This window comes from Solanum dulcamara, chromosome 7, assembly GCF_947179165.1.
Source record: "Solanum dulcamara chromosome 7, daSolDulc1.2, whole genome shotgun sequence".
NCBI lineage: Eukaryota > Viridiplantae > Streptophyta > Magnoliopsida > Solanales > Solanaceae > Solanum > Solanum dulcamara.
In genome coordinates, this window is record NC_077243.1 from 75,395,080 (window position 1) to 75,413,002 (window position 17,923).

Here is a 17,923-nt window from a genome sequence, read left to right on the forward strand (position 1 = left end):
TTTAAAAGTTTCTTAATTAAATATTAGAACCTAAGTCATCATGGCTAAAATAAGATGGAGTTTATTCTTCATGTTAATATTTGTTCTTGCTTTTGCACCAATATTATGCTTATCTTGCTTGTATCCACAATTTTATGATTTGTCATGCCCTAAAGGAAAAGAAATTGTCAAGTTTGTTGTTGCTAAGGCAGTAGCCAAAGAAGCACGAATGGCTGCCTCTTTATTGAGGCTTCAATTTCATGATTGCTTTGTCAAGGTAAATTATTTGATGTTTTTCGATACAAAAGGAAAATATTTTTTGTAAAGTAAGAAAAAAGGTGACTTAATTTCCTAGTAAAACTTATAAGTAAACAATTTTAATAAATGTCAGTCTATATTGATCAACTTTTTCTCATCCTGCAACATATTACACCTATCTGAACCCTCAACCCCACCTCCCATTTTGTTTACCGAACACAAATGATGAATATTGATTAAGAAAACCATTTATTTTTCGGACAAAATAGTTCGTGGAAAATATTTTCCTTAACAATTCATTATATAGTATATGATCATGCAGGGTTGTGATGCATCTTTGCTTCTGGACAGCAGTGGAAAAATAATAAGTGAAAAATTATCAAATGCCAATAGGAATTCGGCACGTGGATTTGATGTAATTGATGAAATTAAATCTGCACTTGAAAAGGAATGCCCTCAAACTGTTTCTTGTGCTGATATAATAGCACTTGCTGCAAGGGATTCTACTGTTTTAGTAAGTACTGACGGATTCAAACGAACTCAATAACTTTATTTTAGATCTTGTATAATTGATATATTGAGAATTTTGTTAAACATGTACAAATACATAATTGTGAATCCAGCAAGTAAGATGAGCTATGAATTCGTGGTAAATAAACTCATAAACATAAATCTGGATTCTGTCTTATAAATAATGTTATAATTGACGGACTCATCCTCGAAATCTAAAAAAAAAAGACTGACAAAACGAAATCACTTTATTTAATTCAATAACATATCTAATTAGACTAAATAGATTCTATTATTCAGTAAGTTAAGTTACCATTTTGACAAGATTACATAAATCTTATCTTGATTTATCTATAATTATCTTTATCTTATTATATAATTTTTTAAAAAAATTATATTATCAGTATATAAAATTTTAAACTCGATTATTATTTATGCAGGCTGGTGGACCAAGCTGGGAGGTTCCATTAGGAAGAAGAGACTCAAGAGATGCTAGCTTAAGTGGCTCCAACAAACATATTCCTGCTCCAAACAACACATTTAATACTATTCTCACTAAATTCAAGTTAAGAGGACTTGATCTTGTTGACCTTGTTGCTTTATCTGGTAAAAAAATTTATCCCAACTTTCGATTTATGTGATGCACGTTATTTTTTAATCGATCGCAAAATAAATAATATCATTTTATATATTTAGATATAAAATATTTTGATATATAATTTAAATTTTGTATTCAATTAAATAATATCACGTAAAATAGGACGGAGGGAGGGAGTACTTATTTTTCTTTAATCACCCTTAATCCCTTATTTGTCATCATCCCTCACTTCGAGTTTAACTTTTACGTGCTCGACAAATAAATTTAAACTATTAGATTATCAAAAAGATAATTATAGATAACCATCTATATTAATGGAGATTAATAACCTAAAAGACATGTAACCGATTACAATAAGTTAAAGTAGATCTAACTTGTTTACGATTGTTACACGTCACCTATCTTATTTTCAAATTACTTATTTAACTTTCCATGGACTCTTATTTAATTTCAAATTATCTTTTAGGTTACTAGATAGTGTAAATATATATACTAATAATGCATAAAAATAAATTTAGTTAAACTAAAGAAGAATCAATTTAAATAGTTGTTTGCCCAACTGATTAAATTAAAATAGTTAGCAGATATATAATATACACATAATCCATCTATAATATGTGTATGGTCATGTATAATGAGTGTATAATATATGTATACAGACTATAAAAAAATAAACACTAAATCTGTCCGGCTATTCGTGTAAAATTCCCTAAAATAAACTAGTTAACCTAATAGTCATCTACCAAACTAATTAAACTAATAAATGAATAATACGTGTATGATCATGCATAAGCTATGTATACCGGCTAGAAAAAGTAAACAATATCTGACCGGCTAGTGGAAGAGCCACCTTGTCGTTAGGGGGTTCATCCGAACCCTATTCGGCAGAAAATTATATTATTTATACATGATTAAAATATATTTTTTTTGTATATATAGTAGATGTCGAACCCCTTCGACTAATTCGTATATCTACTTCTTTAGATTTTAAATCTTTTTATTCAAAATTCTAGCTCCGCCACTATGACCCACAATTCATATAAAATTCCCTAAAATAAACTAGTTATATATATTTTTTACACTGTTGGTGCGTATTCTTTGCAGGGGCCCATACAATTGGAAATTCTAGATGCACCAGCTTCAAACAAAGACTATATGGTCAATCAAGGAATTACAGTTTACCAGATTACACCTTAGATCAATTCTATGCTGCACAATTGAGGACTATGTGCCCAAAATCTGGTGGTGACCAAAACTTATTTTTCTTGGATTATGCCTCACCAACAAAATTTGATAACAGCTACTTCAAGAACTTGTTGGTTTTAAGGGGTTTGTTGAATTCAGATCAAGTTCTTGTGACACAAAATATGGCATCATTACAATTGGTGACATTGTATGCTGGAAATAATGAGATTTTCTTCGACCAATTCGCGAAATCTATGGTGAAAATGGGAAATATTTCACCTTTAACGGGATATAAAGGAGAGATCAGGAAGAATTGCAGGAAAATAAACTATTAAAACTATAGAATTTCAAAAAAAAAAAAAAAACATTTTATAACCACTACACAGACGTCTGGTGGCCTTTTATTAGTAATTAACATAAAATCCTCATCTTATCAATTTGAGAGAGGTAATAAACCTCTACTTATTAAAAAGAAAATATTAATTATTGTGCTTCAATTATATGTAAAAAAAAATTGTTCTATTAACAATATTTTCAGTTTTTATTTTAATGGTCAGTTTGTAATCATCCTCATATACCAGTGAGAATTCTTGATGAAGTTTTACATGAGACTATAGTGTATAATGTAAGAGTACGTAATACCTTGCACATTTAGCACAAAGTTACCAATTAGAAGAAATTTGTCACATTGAAAGTACTATATCGCAAGAAAAATTAAATGGATTGAATATATAATACATTTCATATTTTTTTTTTAAAAAAACTTTAAAGCCTTCATTCAATTATTTGACTTTAGGCGATTAATGTAAGAAATTTCTTTTCGACTGGCCTATTATGCACTCGGGCCAATCTACTACACTCTAATAATGGTCTTTTGGATTTCATCCCCTACAAAAATAGCATAAGTCGCCCCTACCCAAAAGTTACAACCACCCTTTCACTCAAAATGATAATAGCAATAAATGAGCTTTTTTTTAGTTACTTATCAGAGGAAGAAAATGAATTAAAAAAAGAGGAGAAGAATAAGATGATGATTTTTTTAGTTCTAAACATTTGCGAAAATAGAGTGAAGAAGGTCAGATACCAATTTGTATCACCTAGATACCAATTGGATTCAAGTAATAGCACGAAAGAAAGAAGAAATGAAGTTTTCCTAAGATCATGTAGCTCTCGAAGAAAAGTAAAGACGTTCTTGTACCGTTCCACAAGATTCTACTAGACCTGTCCTTCTGTGATGAGATCATCGAATATAAAGCTCTGATATCAAGTTTTTCACGATCCAAATGGGCCATGAGTGGAATCCACACTTAACCTCCTAGGTGGGCGAACCAACGATACAAACCCCAACTTATATTAGCTGTTCAACTTATGAAATACGATATTAATGCAGAATCTCAAATCTTATTAAAGTAACAAATAAAAATCCACTAGAGTCTATTGCATATCATTTCTTAAAATTTGAAAGTCATCACATCAAGGACATCTAATCTCAAATATCAAGTCCAAGAGTATCAAATACCAGAATAGATAAATAAATTAGTTTGTGTCCGAAACTTAGGACATTATGCCATGACTAAAGGAATCCAACACGAGCTAGAAAACATAGCTCATCCTGAAATATGACGTGATGGACACTAGCTAGAACTGAGGGCGAGTTTAAGTCGATGGTACACTCGCTTCACTCCACAAGATAAAACAAAAAAATACAAGTAGGGGTCAGTACATGGACATGTACTTAGTAGGTATCATCGGCCGACTTGAAATAGAAATCAATATGCATAAAGTAACAGTAGGAAATCAACTACAACACTTAACAGGAGGCAAACAACAAGATCAAGATCAAGTAACAACACAATGAAACATTTACGTAATCAGTCAACATATAAAGAGTATACATGAGGACTCAGGCCTCCACACCACGGTCTTTTGGGAAATGAGTTATTTGAGGTTGGTAGTATTAAGTCATTTAACTTGTTTTCCTTTAATATTATCATATCGGAATGTGACACCCGATCCAAATATCGTGTCGGCTTATGATAGCTGATTCAAATATATCGTATTGTCTCGTGACATTCAATCTAAATATATCGTATCAGCTCGTGACACTCGATCCAAATATATCGTGTCGGCTCATAACATCCGATCCAGATATACCGTGTCATCTTGTGACACCCAATCTAAATATATCGTGTCGGCTCATGACACCCAATTCAAATATACCATGTCAGCTCGTGACACCCGATCTAAATATATCGTGTCGACTCATGACACCCGATCTAAATATAATTAATTTATCATTCTTTATTATTATATTCCACTTTATTAACAATATTTCATCAAACCTTCTTTATTCAAGACATCACTTTTGATAGGAAAAGTTCAAGATTATTAATTTAACGATCTTGGAATTGCAGACCAATCACAATAACATATCAACAATCTCAACCACAATAATTAAATTCATAGAAAACTTCACAATGTTACTCAACGACTATTGATCGCTATTAAGAGTCTCTCTATGATATAGAATAAACCATAACCTACCTCAACCGAAGAACCGAAGTCAAGCAAGTTAATTCACAAGTGATTTTCCTTTCTTGGATGCCTCAGAATGTTCCCAATCTGCAGAAAGTGTGATGTTTGCTTCGACAGTTCGTCCGCCAGGGTTTGTCTACCTTTTCTTTTCTTAATTAATTGTGGACTAAAAGTGACAAAACCTACTAACTTATTTTAATAAATATGGAACAAGTTGTATAATATTAACTAAATTATCACTTTAGCCTACTAATTAAATTAGTTATCTAAAGTTACCCCTCGATTAAATAATCGTAGTTATCGAATAGTACAAAATATCCATTAAAAATTTACGGGATGAGTCTTTTATGAAATAAGAAACTTTAGGACTCAAAACGACCTAATGAATCGTTACACTTAAAGCACATAAAAGTAATTTTCTAAAATTTCATATCTATATACTTACTTGCATAAAATTTGATGGCTTCTTTTCAAAAGCAATTTGTTGTTTTCATGCTCCTTCTTTGGGTCGTAATAATTGGTGAGTTTTTAAAAACACTAATAATAAACTATATCTTACATAATATGAGTGTGAATGGGTAATTGTGTAATGACCCGTTAGGTCATTTCGATAACGAGTCCTTCCTCTTTCACAAAAGATCATTTCCATATATTTAAATTGGTAAGTGTGGACCATTCAGTAACTACGGTTAAGTAGTTGAGGGGTGATTTCAGATAAGTAGTTTAATTCAAGGACTATATTGTTAATTTATTTAATATCATATACCATATATATTAAAATAAGTAGTGGACTTGTCTCTTTTAATACTTAATTAATTAAGAAAAGAAAGAAAAGGGAGAATAAGCGAGAAAGATGAGAACCTTACCTGCACGTCAATACAAAGTGGCGACACCTTCAGGTAGTGGCTTCAAATTTCTCAATTTCCTTGAGTACGAGCATTGTTGCTTAGAGGGTAGTGAGTATTTATTATACTAAAGGGTAGATGCAATTGATGTTGCTGCCAGACACAATTTTTTCAATTGATGGGTACATAAAGAATGGGAGGGCAAATCGAAAAGTTAGTGCTTAGGCAATGATTGGGTGATGATTTCTTAATAATTACAGGTAGTGTTGAACACGAAAAATCAAAAAACTGAATCAAACCAATAACCAAACCAAATCGGAAAAAAAAACCCGACATTTATTTGGTTTGGTTTTTAAATTTAAAAACTGACTATATTTGGTTTGGTTTTGGTTTCAAGTCTAAAAAATCGAAAAAACCGAACCAAACCAACTTTATATATACATATTTTAAAAATTAAATTTGTATATATATATGTGTGTGTATTTTAATCTTTTTTTGAAAAAAATATAATTTATATTGAATTTTTATATTCTTGATCTTGGGCCATGCTTTTGAATTATACTAGATTGGATCAAAATATTTTGATGGACTTCTAATGAAATGAGCCCATCTTGCATGGTTGGAATCAAAGTAAAAGATTTATTATTCTTTTGTTGTATAAGCTTTATAAATATAAGCAAAAGAGTATGATTGCTGAAGCCATGAGATACTATGGACTATGGTACTGAAGGGGCATCTTGCTATTTGAGGAATGACTTTAACAATTTCAATTTTTATTTTGTGCTAGCTCTACTGTTCTTGGAAATACTACCCATTGCTAAGAATAATTATGCTCCGGAGTTTAGTTTTAGGAGTGACTATTCTTGGCAATACTATTTCAAATAAGTTTAAATTCAAATAGTGACTACAAGGTATTTTAAAAACCGATAAAAACTGACAAACCCAAATAGTAAAAATTAATATAGTTTGGTTTGGTTTGGTTTGACAATTTGAATAACCGACTAAATTAGTTTGGTTATTTTTTAAATAAAAACTGATTCAAACCGAACTGTGAGCACCCCTAATTACAGGAATGTCATTAACTGATTCTTGCCTTTAACAAGTTATTTAATGTTTCCTTTGAATAGTATGCCAAATTTTTCAGTGGTATCATTACTGCATCACTGACCTAGGATGAGTTAGTTCTCGAATTTTGATATATTGAGATAGGTAATTAAATGTTAGGTGTATTATGTTTTATGAATTCTATTAAATTTATAATATTAGGGAAATTGGAACTTAACTCTAGGCTTAAAATTTGGAAAATATGAGAGTTGACATGTTATTTGACATCAACATTAGGAACTTGATTATAGATATGAGTGAGTTTTTGGGTTTAGGATAGATAAATAATAATATGGGTGTTGTCAGTTTCGAAATCTTATTGTGATTATTTATTTGACTAAATTACATTGATTTGGAGGCCCAACGAAAAGGAAAGACTCAAGTCCCGTAGTGATTGCTTGATTATTTGAGGAAAATAAACTTCTAAACCTTAGTTTAAACTTGTAGATGCTAGTATTTTCTTGTTATGTGCATTGGGGAGTGAGGAGAATTGGACTGGGTTATTGACTGTATGATTAACCTTAAAATGAAGATGAGGGGTATAAATGGCAATCTAATGACGTGTATTGGTGTGATCGATGTGAAGAGATTATTGACTTATCTTGGACATGTGAAATGACTATATTGATATGAGATGTAAAAATTGTTGTTGATATCATGTTATTATCGTGAATTATATGAACATGAATTGATTGCATTAATTCTGATATACTGTGCTGAGACTGAAAATGATATGAAATAACAAAAAGGTCGGGCCACACGCTTCGTAGCAGGTATTATGAAATAAAGGGATCGAGGAACACGCTCTATGGCAGGATATGTATATTGAGGAGACGGGCCACGTACTGCGCGGCAGGTTATATGGACAAAAATATTCCCCATGGATTTTGGACTATGATTCAGCGGATGTGTACTGATAAGACAGATATGCATTATCTCATTGCATTGCATTGGACCTTTATGATATTTGTGAACCGTGTTTACCTTTAATTGCTCCGTAATTGCTGGATTTGACTTGATATGGTTTAATTGGTGATATTATTGCTGAGTATTCGTGAATTACGTATTATTACCATACAAAATGTAGAGTTGGGCTGATTTTTATGCAGGTTGTAGTTGAGGAGGTTCGGTCAGGATGAAAGAAGTGCTTGTATCTACTTAGCTTTGCTTAGTTTTAGTTGTCCACTTGCTGAGTACCGTGTTGTTTGGTACTCACTCTTTTCTTCTACACTTGTGTAGGTTTTGGACCCGAACCTGCTTGATCTCCTAGTATTTCCTACTACATCTGGGGCTATCATTTCGAGTGTTGAGGTAGCTGTACGTCCATCTAACAGACACCTCTTACTCTTTTATTATGTTTTATTCCTATTCTAAAAACAAATACATTGTGGCTATATTTCCTTTCATACTTCGGTAATGTATTAGTAAATTATACACGTGACAACCAATCTTGGGAATTTTGATTTTATTGTTCGTATTCTTGATTAAGTAGAAGTTTGATTCATTTATTTTCTTTCATAATTTCTTTTCGTTGAGTATCAGGCTGACTTGTCTCGGTGGATTGAAATAAGTGCCATCACATCCAAGTTCGAACCGTGACAAAAAGAGTCTGCATTTTTAAATATACTAGAATTAACGATGAACAACTTATGTTACTAAACAATAAAATTTCATCGTTAATTCTTTTAAACGACGGCATAACTAATGATTAAAAGAATATCACGTTAGTTATGAGCTATTTAGCGATGAATTTCATAACTAATTCCTATTTCATAAGTTGTGTATGTGATATATATGACCATCTCATCTAAAAATCTAATTAAACTACTTGAGCGTACATAATTTTAATTTTTGAGCTAACTAACCCAGTTATGTCTTCTTGCCAGCGATTCTGATTATTTTTTATGGACCAAGCACGCAGTGTTCTTTCTTTTCGATATGAGTGAAGGTAATACTCAAACCCAGATCTTGATCTAAGTTCTCTTGTACCATGTTATTTTAATATAAATACTAATTTGAAAGACTTTGGGGGGGTCTCTATACATGCAATGAAGCAGAACTCTTTCAAGCATATGATTGTTGAAGTGTGTGACTGTCGCATCTAAAAGCTTAAGCTATTAGAACGAGCACACTTTTATTAGTTAATTGTATTCTCAACATTCCTCCACACGTGACTAATTCTTTTTCATCGGCCAAGCATGTAGAAATTCTATTTTTGTATGTGGGTGGAGGTGAGTTTCGCTCTCAAGACCTGTGTCTGCTCTGATAGCATGTTGAAGTGTGTGATCATCTCATCTAAGAGTTTATCCACTCGTGAACTAGCTTTTAGGATTGAGAATATGGAGTGTTTGGATTAGCCTTTTTAAAATTTTTCTTTAGTGACTTATACCTTAACAGTTAAAAGTCATATGTTGGGAACACCAAACTTTTGGCTTTTTTTTGTACTTTTTCTGTTTAAGATTTGTATTTCTCAAATACTTCCAAAATTAAAAAAGAGATTAATATCCACTTAAAATATGTCAATCTAAACACCCAATTAGTCCCAAGATCCTTCTTTAGAATGACTTCTCTTTTCTTTTTTTCTCTTTTTTTCAAAATTCATATCACTACATAGTGTATCTAGTGGCCTTTCATTAATAATTAACAAAAAATCTCATAGAGATAAATACTAGTAAATGAAGCCAAAGCCCTTGTATTTCATCATCAAAATTGACACTCATTCCTGACAACTGATCAAGAACACCTTAAAAATCATTTATGTGATCAAGAATATGACTGCCCTCCTTGTATTTAAAGGTCATCAATTACTTTAGAAAAAACAACTTGTTATTGCTAGTTTTTGAAGCGTAAAGCGTCTCTAACTTTTTCCACAATGTTCTAGCATGTGTGTCATTCACAATATGGTTGCGAACATTATCTTCAACACATTGCCTTATATATTCACATACTTATTGGTGCTCAAAATCCCAATTTTCATCTGTCACATTCTCGGGTTTATGAGGAGCAAAAATGGGAAGATGCATTTTTTTCACGAACAGTAAATCTTTCATCTTGCTCTTCCATATGTTGTAGTTACTACCATTTAAACACACCATCTTGCTCATATTACCCTCCATCAAAAAAATCCTTGATAGACAACCAAATCTCTAATACCACTTGTTATGACAGAAGGACGCAAACCCAAAAATAGAGAAAAATAAATAACACCAAATTTAATGTGGAAAAACCTTTCAAATTGAAGGTAACAACCACAGGATCTTCAAAATCCGAATTGCTCTACTATAACAATAAGAGAGTTATAAATATTCTCTTAAATGGCTACACAACATTGCCAAGTAAGGAGAAGCAATAGCTATACCAACAAAAGTAATAGGAAGAAAATCACTCAAAATAGAGCTACTGTTTGGGACCTAAAATGGGATGTTGCTGACCTCCAAATCCGATCTTCACTGTTAAAATCAAACACTAAAATGTTAGGAATACTCAGTAAAAACTTTAGCCCGATTCAACGGTTAATGAATCGGCAAACGCAATTTGAAGGCTTCTGATCGGAGAGGCAAAACTCTTGCGGAAAATACTCTTTTCTTCTCTCTTCTCTTTCGTTGAAAGCTCTCTCAAAAACCTCTCTTATGTGCCTAATATCTCTCAAAGACACTACCAATGATCAATTTCATAATTCTCTCAAATTATCCTACTTATAGAGTGGTACTTTTTTCTGAAGCCAAAACCAACTCCAATTAAGATTATAATTCCAATCATTTTCCAAATAGAATTGGAAACCAAATTAGGAGAATTATTCAAATCCTTTTACAAATAGGATTAGACCATAAGACTTTGGCTGAAACATGGGTCATAGCCCAACAAACTCCTCCTCCAGCCAAGGGGCCAAATGGGCTTCAAGTGGAGGAACTCTTGATAGGCTTCATGTCTGTCGCTGTTCTACAAAACTCAAGTTTTTATGCGATCACCACTTTAGTAAGCATATTTGAAGAATTTTCATGAGTGTGTATCTTATTAACCTCAAATAATTTCTCTTCCACGACCATTCTAATCCAATGATACTTTCTACTAATATGCTTGGACTTACAATGAAAGGTGGAGTGCTTGGTGATATAAATAGCACTTTGATTATCACAGAATAAGACAAACCTTGACTGTTAAAAGTCAAGATCTTTCATAAATTCCTTTATCCAAAGTAATTCTTTGGCACCTTCAGTGATAGTAATATATTCGGCTTCTATGGTGGATAGAGCTATGCACTTCTGTAGTCTTACAGAGCTTCATAAGGAGCCATTTGAATACTCGAATGAAAACTATTATTGTATGCAAACTCAATAAGAGGTAAATGATCATCCCAATTACCTTTGAAGTCAATGACACAGGCTCTTAACATATCCTCCAAAGTCTGTATCGTACGCTCTGCCTGGCCATCTGTTTGCGAATGAAAAGCAGTACTAAGGTTCACTCTTGAACCCAAGCCCTTTTGAAATGACTTCCAAAACTGAGCAGTAAATTGAGCTCCCTTATCAGAGATGATAGACAAAGGAACTCCATGCAGTCTAACAATCTCTCTAAGATACAGTTTGACATAATCCTCTGCAGTGTTCGTAGTCTTAACCGGCAAGAAATGGGCCGATTTAGTCATCCTATCCACAATCACCCAAATAGAGTCATGTTGTTTGCGGGTTCGTGGTAAACCGGTAATGAAGTCCATATTGATCATTTCCCACTTCCATTTCGGGATCTCTATATTTTGAGCCACTCCACAAGGCTTTTGGTGCTCAACTTTAACTTGTTGGCAATTAGGGCACTTAGACACAAACTCTGCTATATCTCTCTTCATTCCACTCCACTAGTATACTTCTCTCAAGTCATGATACATCTTTGTTGAACCTGGATGGATGGAATACTTAGAATTATGGGCTTCTTTCATGATTCTCTCCCTAATACCATCAACACTTGGAACACATAATCTTTCTTGATATCTCAACACTCCATCTCCCGCTTTGGTAAAAGCCATTACCTTCTGCTTGTGAACCTCATCCTTCAGTTGATGAAGAATGGGATCCTGATCTTGCTTTTCTTTCACCTCTGCAACTAGAGATGATTCATCTCCATTTCGTACTATTATACCACCCTCACTAGAGTCAATAAGTTGAACTCCCAAACGTGCAAGTCTATGCACTTCCTTTGCCAACTCCTTCTTTTCCTCTTCCACATGGGTTGTACTCCCCATAGATAACCTGCTAAGAGCATCAGCAACTACATTTGCTTTACCTGGGTGGTAGAGAATGCTCATGTCATAATCCTTGAGCAACTCTAGCCATCTCCTCTGCTCAAATTCAACTCCTTCTGGCTGAATACATACTGTAAGCTCTTATGGTCTGTGAACACATCCACATGTACACCATAAAGATAGTGACGCCAGATCTTAAAAGCATATACCACAGCTGCCAACTCAAGGTCATGAGTGGGGTAGTTCCTCTCATGAGTCTTAAGCTGCCTGGAGGCATAGGCAATGACCTTACCTTTCTGCATTAATACACATCCCAACCCAACTCTTGAAGCATCACAATAGATTACAAAACCATCTGTTCCTTCGGGTAGGGATAGTACTAGAGCAGTAGTCAATCTAGCTTTCAACTCTTGAAAACTTTTCTCACAAGCATCAGACCATTGAAACTTAGCCTTCTTCTGAGTCAGCTTAGTCAATGGTGAGGATATGGATGAAAATCCCTCAACAAACCTCCTGTAGTAACCAGCCAAACCTAAGAAACTCCTTATATCGGTTGGAGAGGTGGGTTGGGGCCAGTTCTTAACTGCCTCAATCTTTTGAGTATCAACTTGGATTCCATCCCCAGATATAATATGACCTAGGAATGCTACAGACTCAAGCCAAAACTCACATTTTGAAAACTTAGCATACAACTCCTCCTCCTTAAGAGTTTGAAGGACAATCCTAAGGTGATTAGCATGCTCACTCTTACTTCTAGAGTAGACCAAAATATCATCGATGAAGACAATTACAAACGTATCTAGGTATGGCTTGAATACTCTGTTCATGAAGTCCATAAAAGCTGTTGGAGCATTTGTCAATCCAAAGGACATAATAAGAAACTCAAAATGACCATAGCGGGTTTGAAAAGCCGTCTTCGGGATGTCACAATCTCTCACTTTCAACTGGTGATAGCCTGATCTGAGGTCTATCTTAGAGAAGCATGTGGCACCCTGAAGTTGGTCAAATAAATCATCTATTCTGGGGAGAGGGTACTTGTTTTTAATGGTGACCTTGTTTAGTTGTCGGTAATCAATGCATATTCTAAGGGACCCATCTTTCTTTCGCACGAATAGGACAGGACCGCCCCAGGGTGAGACACTTGGCCTAATAAACCCCTTATCTAGGAGGTCTTTCAGTTGTTCTTTCAACTCTTTCAACTCAGCAGGAGCCATCCTATAAGGAAGAATGGAGATAGGTTGTGTATCAGGAAGGACATCAATACCAAAGTCTATCTCTCTATCAGGAGGGATTCTAGGTAGATCCTCAGGAAAGACTTCAAGAAACTCATTCACAATGGGAACTGACTCAAGAGATGGAGTCTGATCATTAATATTTTTGACTCGGACTATATGATATATACATCCCTTAGAGATTAATTTTCTGGCCTTAAGGTAGGAAATAAATTTACCCCTAGGCACTACAGAATTCCCCTTCCACTCTAAGATAGGCTCATTTGGAAATTGAAACTTGACAATTCGGGTCCTACAATCGACTGAAGCATAACAAGAATAAAGCCAGTCCATACTAAGAATCACATCAAAATCAACCATGTCCAACTCAACTAAGTCAGCCATGATATCCCTATGATAGATTGACATAGTACAATTTCTATAGACCCTCTCAGCTAAGATAGAATCACCAACAGGAGTAGACACACTGAAAGGTTCAAGAAGACACTTAGGAAGGATCTCAAATTTACTAGCCAAGTAAGGAGTCACAAAAGATAATGTAGCACCCGGATCAAGTAATGCATACACATCAAAAGAAAGGACTCGGAGCATACCAGTAACAACATTGGGTGCATTCTCTTGGTCTTGGCGACTACCCATAGCATACAGACGATTGGTTCCCCCACCTGCACTTGAAGCTGCACCTCTATAATTACCTCTATTCTGTGGAGCTGTAGAAGAAAACTGAGCTCTACTACTTCTATCTCCCTGCCTCTTTGAAGGACACTCATTCTGGAAGTGACCTATCTTTCCACATCCGTAACAAGCATTGGTGCCCACACGACACTCTCCCAAATGAAGCCTCCCACATCTAGCACATGGTGGTTTTCCTCTAGAACCTTGAGGCATACTTAATTGGGACTGAGAACCTTGAGATTGAAAGTTTTGGTGACTTAGAGATCTCTAATCATACCTGGTATTAGGTGTAAAAGCATTTGTTGGGGAAGGTGCATAATTGGAAGACCTTTTTTGAAAGAAAGACTTGTTACCTTTCCCTTGCTTCTGCTCATTCTCATACCCAGCAGACTTAGCCTTCTTGCTTAGGTGTTCCTCTCGGTCCTTTTTCTTGTCATCCTCAACCTGCTGAGCATATACCATCAATCTAGAAAAATCCATGTCAGAAATCATTAGCATTGCCTTACATTCTTTCTTTACATGTTTGCCTAGGCCAGAGACAAACTTCCTCATCTTAGACCTCACATGAGGAATCATTTCTGGGGCATATTTGGACAATTGAATAAACTTCAAACTATACTCTTTCACAGTCATACTCTCTTGCTTGAGGTTCACAAACTCCTCAATTTTTGGTTCACGTAGCTCTTGGGGAAAGAAGTTATCAAGAAATGCTCTTTCAAACTCATCCCAAAGAGCAGGCTCTGCATCCTCACCTTTACTTTATTCCCACTGGTTATACCAGACATTTGCCACATCCTTGAGTTGATAAGAAACCAACTCAACCCCTTCAATCTCTGTAGCATGCATCGCTTTTAGTATCTTCCACATCTCATCAATGAAATTTTGGGGGTCTTCATCAACGTTGGAACCCGTGAAGACCGGCGGATTCATTCTCAGAAAATCTCTGATCCTTGTGGCAGCAGACGACTCTTGATAACTAGAGCTAGGAGTTGGTGAACTTTGGCTACTATTGCGAGCAGCCACCAACTGAGTGAGCATAGCAATTGCTCCTCGAAAATCTTCCTCAGAAGTAGGAGTGGTCTAAACAGTAGGTACTTGGGGTACCTCAGTAGACCTTGCAGGTCGGCCCCTAGTTCTCCGTGGAGGCATTACTGACTGTGGACCCTCAGTACTGGTAGCGTTCCTCTGACTAGCTGAACGTTTAGGAGGCATGTCTGAAATGTGTAAACGCACGAATTAGAAAGAAAGCTTTTATAGAGTTAAACTCTATCGCACGAACTCAGATTATGAAAGAAGTGAAATAATTCCTAATGTCCTATAGCTTCCTGATTATAAGTGTGGTGCACGACACACCCATAAACAAGACTCTACTAGACACGGCTTCATAGACACCCTAGGACTCTTGAACTTTGTGCTCTGATACCAAGTTTGTCACGCCCCGAGAGGGTACCCTAGGCGTGGCCGGCACTCAGAAACTATTTCTGGCTTCCGAGAGAACCACTTGGTCTCATTTCTTATTTATTCATCAGCGGAAGACTTAAGAATACTAATGTGGGCTAGTCATAATCAAAGGAAAAATAGATAATTTTTATAAGAAGTAGTTTCTAAGGAAACTACTCCGATTACATCATCAGACTCTGTCTATGAAGCCTCTAATACTCTTAGATGGTGCCAATGACATGTACATGGCTACCTCAAAAGAAACATCACACTCAACAATAATAAAAGGATAAGGAGTTCCTTCGAATACAAGAAGGACTCACCAAATAGCTGAAAAGAAATGATCTTCAATGATGCGCCTGTTGAGGATCTATAACACCTGTATCTGCATCATAAAACGATGCAGGTCGAATGACGTCAGTACGTGGAATGTACGAATATGTAAAATGGCAGGAAGGTAAGGACAGATATCAAGAAACTCCTCTCAAGAAATCTCAGCTCAGAACTCAACATCATCTCAACATGAATATGTAATGCAAGTTTAAAATATAATAATAAAAATAATAGTAATAAGCAATGCTTACTCAGTTGGGAGTTTCTCTAACCGACAACCATCACTTATGAGCTAGCGATGATACAACGAAGCGATGTCATTGCCACATCCATCCAATACCTTGCCAGGGTAAAGGACATCACCATCTTGGATCCACTCATCAAAGTCCTCTTTTTGGGACTTAAGAGGCATAGCCTCCATCCTACGCTGGCTACGTAGTTCTGGGTTTTGAGTCAATTAAACTCTTACCCAACTCGGTGCTCAATACTACTTCCAAAATATGTGCTCATATTAAACTCATCATCTAGTCTCATTGGACTTTAATTTAAATCATCAAACTCGTCTCATTTCATGTTCATCAATCATTACACTTCCAAAAAAACATCATTTACATCTCATCAAAACATCTTGCTCAAAATATCATTTGCTCAAATTTATTCAAACTAAACTCTTATGCTCTTTTAAAACTCAATAAAATACATATATAGTATTAATTCATATAACTTTCTTTTTATCAATGAAAATAATAAAAAGCCAACATCTTTACTCAAAACATATGTAAAAATATTCATGAACATCAAATCAATTAGGATTCATGGGAAAGTAGCCATGAACAATAATTTCAATAATATGAGAGATAACAATAATAATAATATTAATGCATAAATATATCAAACTCAATAGAAGAAGAATTAATTCATCTAGAATTCAAGATTTGGATAAAACTCAACTATAACTCAATTATAATAAATTTAAATATTGGGCGCATGGACGAACTCAATCCAATGCTATGAAAGCATTACATACCTTAAATCCGAAGGTTTACTCCGAATTGGAACACTCTTGGACCCCTAGCATTTTCTTCTCGCCGGAGCATTTTGTGTACTACCCGGAGTATAAGAATAACCAGAGTAGTATTTTTATACTACTAAAACTAAAACTATATTTGAGAAGAAGTATATAGAGAGAAGAAATGCTTAAGAAAGCTTGATGAATAAAATGATGAAATAAGGTGGGTATTTATAGGTGGGAAAGAGGGACCTAACAATAAATAAAATAATTATAAAGAAAAATCTGAAAATTTAATGGAATATATTGATGTCATGGATGATGTTAAATAGAGGACAATTTATGTCATGTATGATGTCAAATGTATCTAGATGTTTCCATGGTAGGTAAGATGAGTTCTTTTTAACATAATACTCTTTTTCGAAGCTACGTTTGAATAAGATAAATTCCTTATTAGGATTTGGTTTCTTCATAAGAATTGTAGATATGGAAGTCTATTTTCATTTCGTTCAAGAATCAATCGATTTGGAGCAACCTACAGTGAGATATGAATTTTCTTCTATCAATACTCAATTCTGTCACAGCACTATATCTTGCAAAGATTAATTTATTGGACCTACTTATACTCTGAATTTGAAGTTATGTTCTTCATGAAAGTTGTAGGTAAGGATGTTGTGATTACCCAGAAATTTGAAGCACCTAATTTGGACCAACCTATGAAAAGTTATGCCCAAAATACAGAGGTTGTATTATTTTCGTCGAGATTTGAAATACCGACATACAACATTTTAGGGGTTGTTACAACTAGATCAGGACAGTATTAATTAAAATTTATTCCTACAATTAAAATGGCATTTTGAATGTGAACAATTCCAATACTAGTTATTCTTATACTCTATTTATATTTTTTAAGTTATTTTTATGTGCATTGATATAAACAAATGACAAAATAATTAACATGATCAATCTTGTTATAAAATAAAC

At 34.4% G+C, this 17,923-nt stretch overlaps 1 protein-coding gene across 1 annotated transcript; it reads left to right on the forward strand.

The window, feature by feature from the left end:
* Nucleotides 1-40: 40 nt before the first annotated feature.
* Nucleotides 41-2,865, forward strand: LOC129896084 (peroxidase 72-like). The gene is made up of 4 exons (XM_055971906.1): nt 41-256; nt 560-751; nt 1,188-1,353; nt 2,450-2,865. The coding sequence occupies exons 1-4, from the start codon at nt 41-43 to the stop codon at nt 2,863-2,865; spliced, it is 990 nt and encodes a 329-aa protein (XP_055827881.1).
* Nucleotides 2,866-17,923: the final 15,058 nt, after the last annotated feature.

Excerpts from the sequence above, each read along its gene's own strand:
- LOC129896084 (XM_055971906.1), top strand. The coding sequence starts at position 41 with ATGGCTAAAATAAGATGGAGTTTATTCTTCATGTTAATATTTGTTCTT. Across the intron at positions 752-1,187 it reads CAAGGGATTCTACTGTTTTA|GCTGGTGGACCAAGCTGGGA; the intron begins GTAAGTACTGAC and ends TTATTTATGCAG. Across the intron at positions 1,354-2,449 it reads TGACCTTGTTGCTTTATCTG|GGGCCCATACAATTGGAAAT; the intron begins GTAAAAAAATTT and ends TATTCTTTGCAG.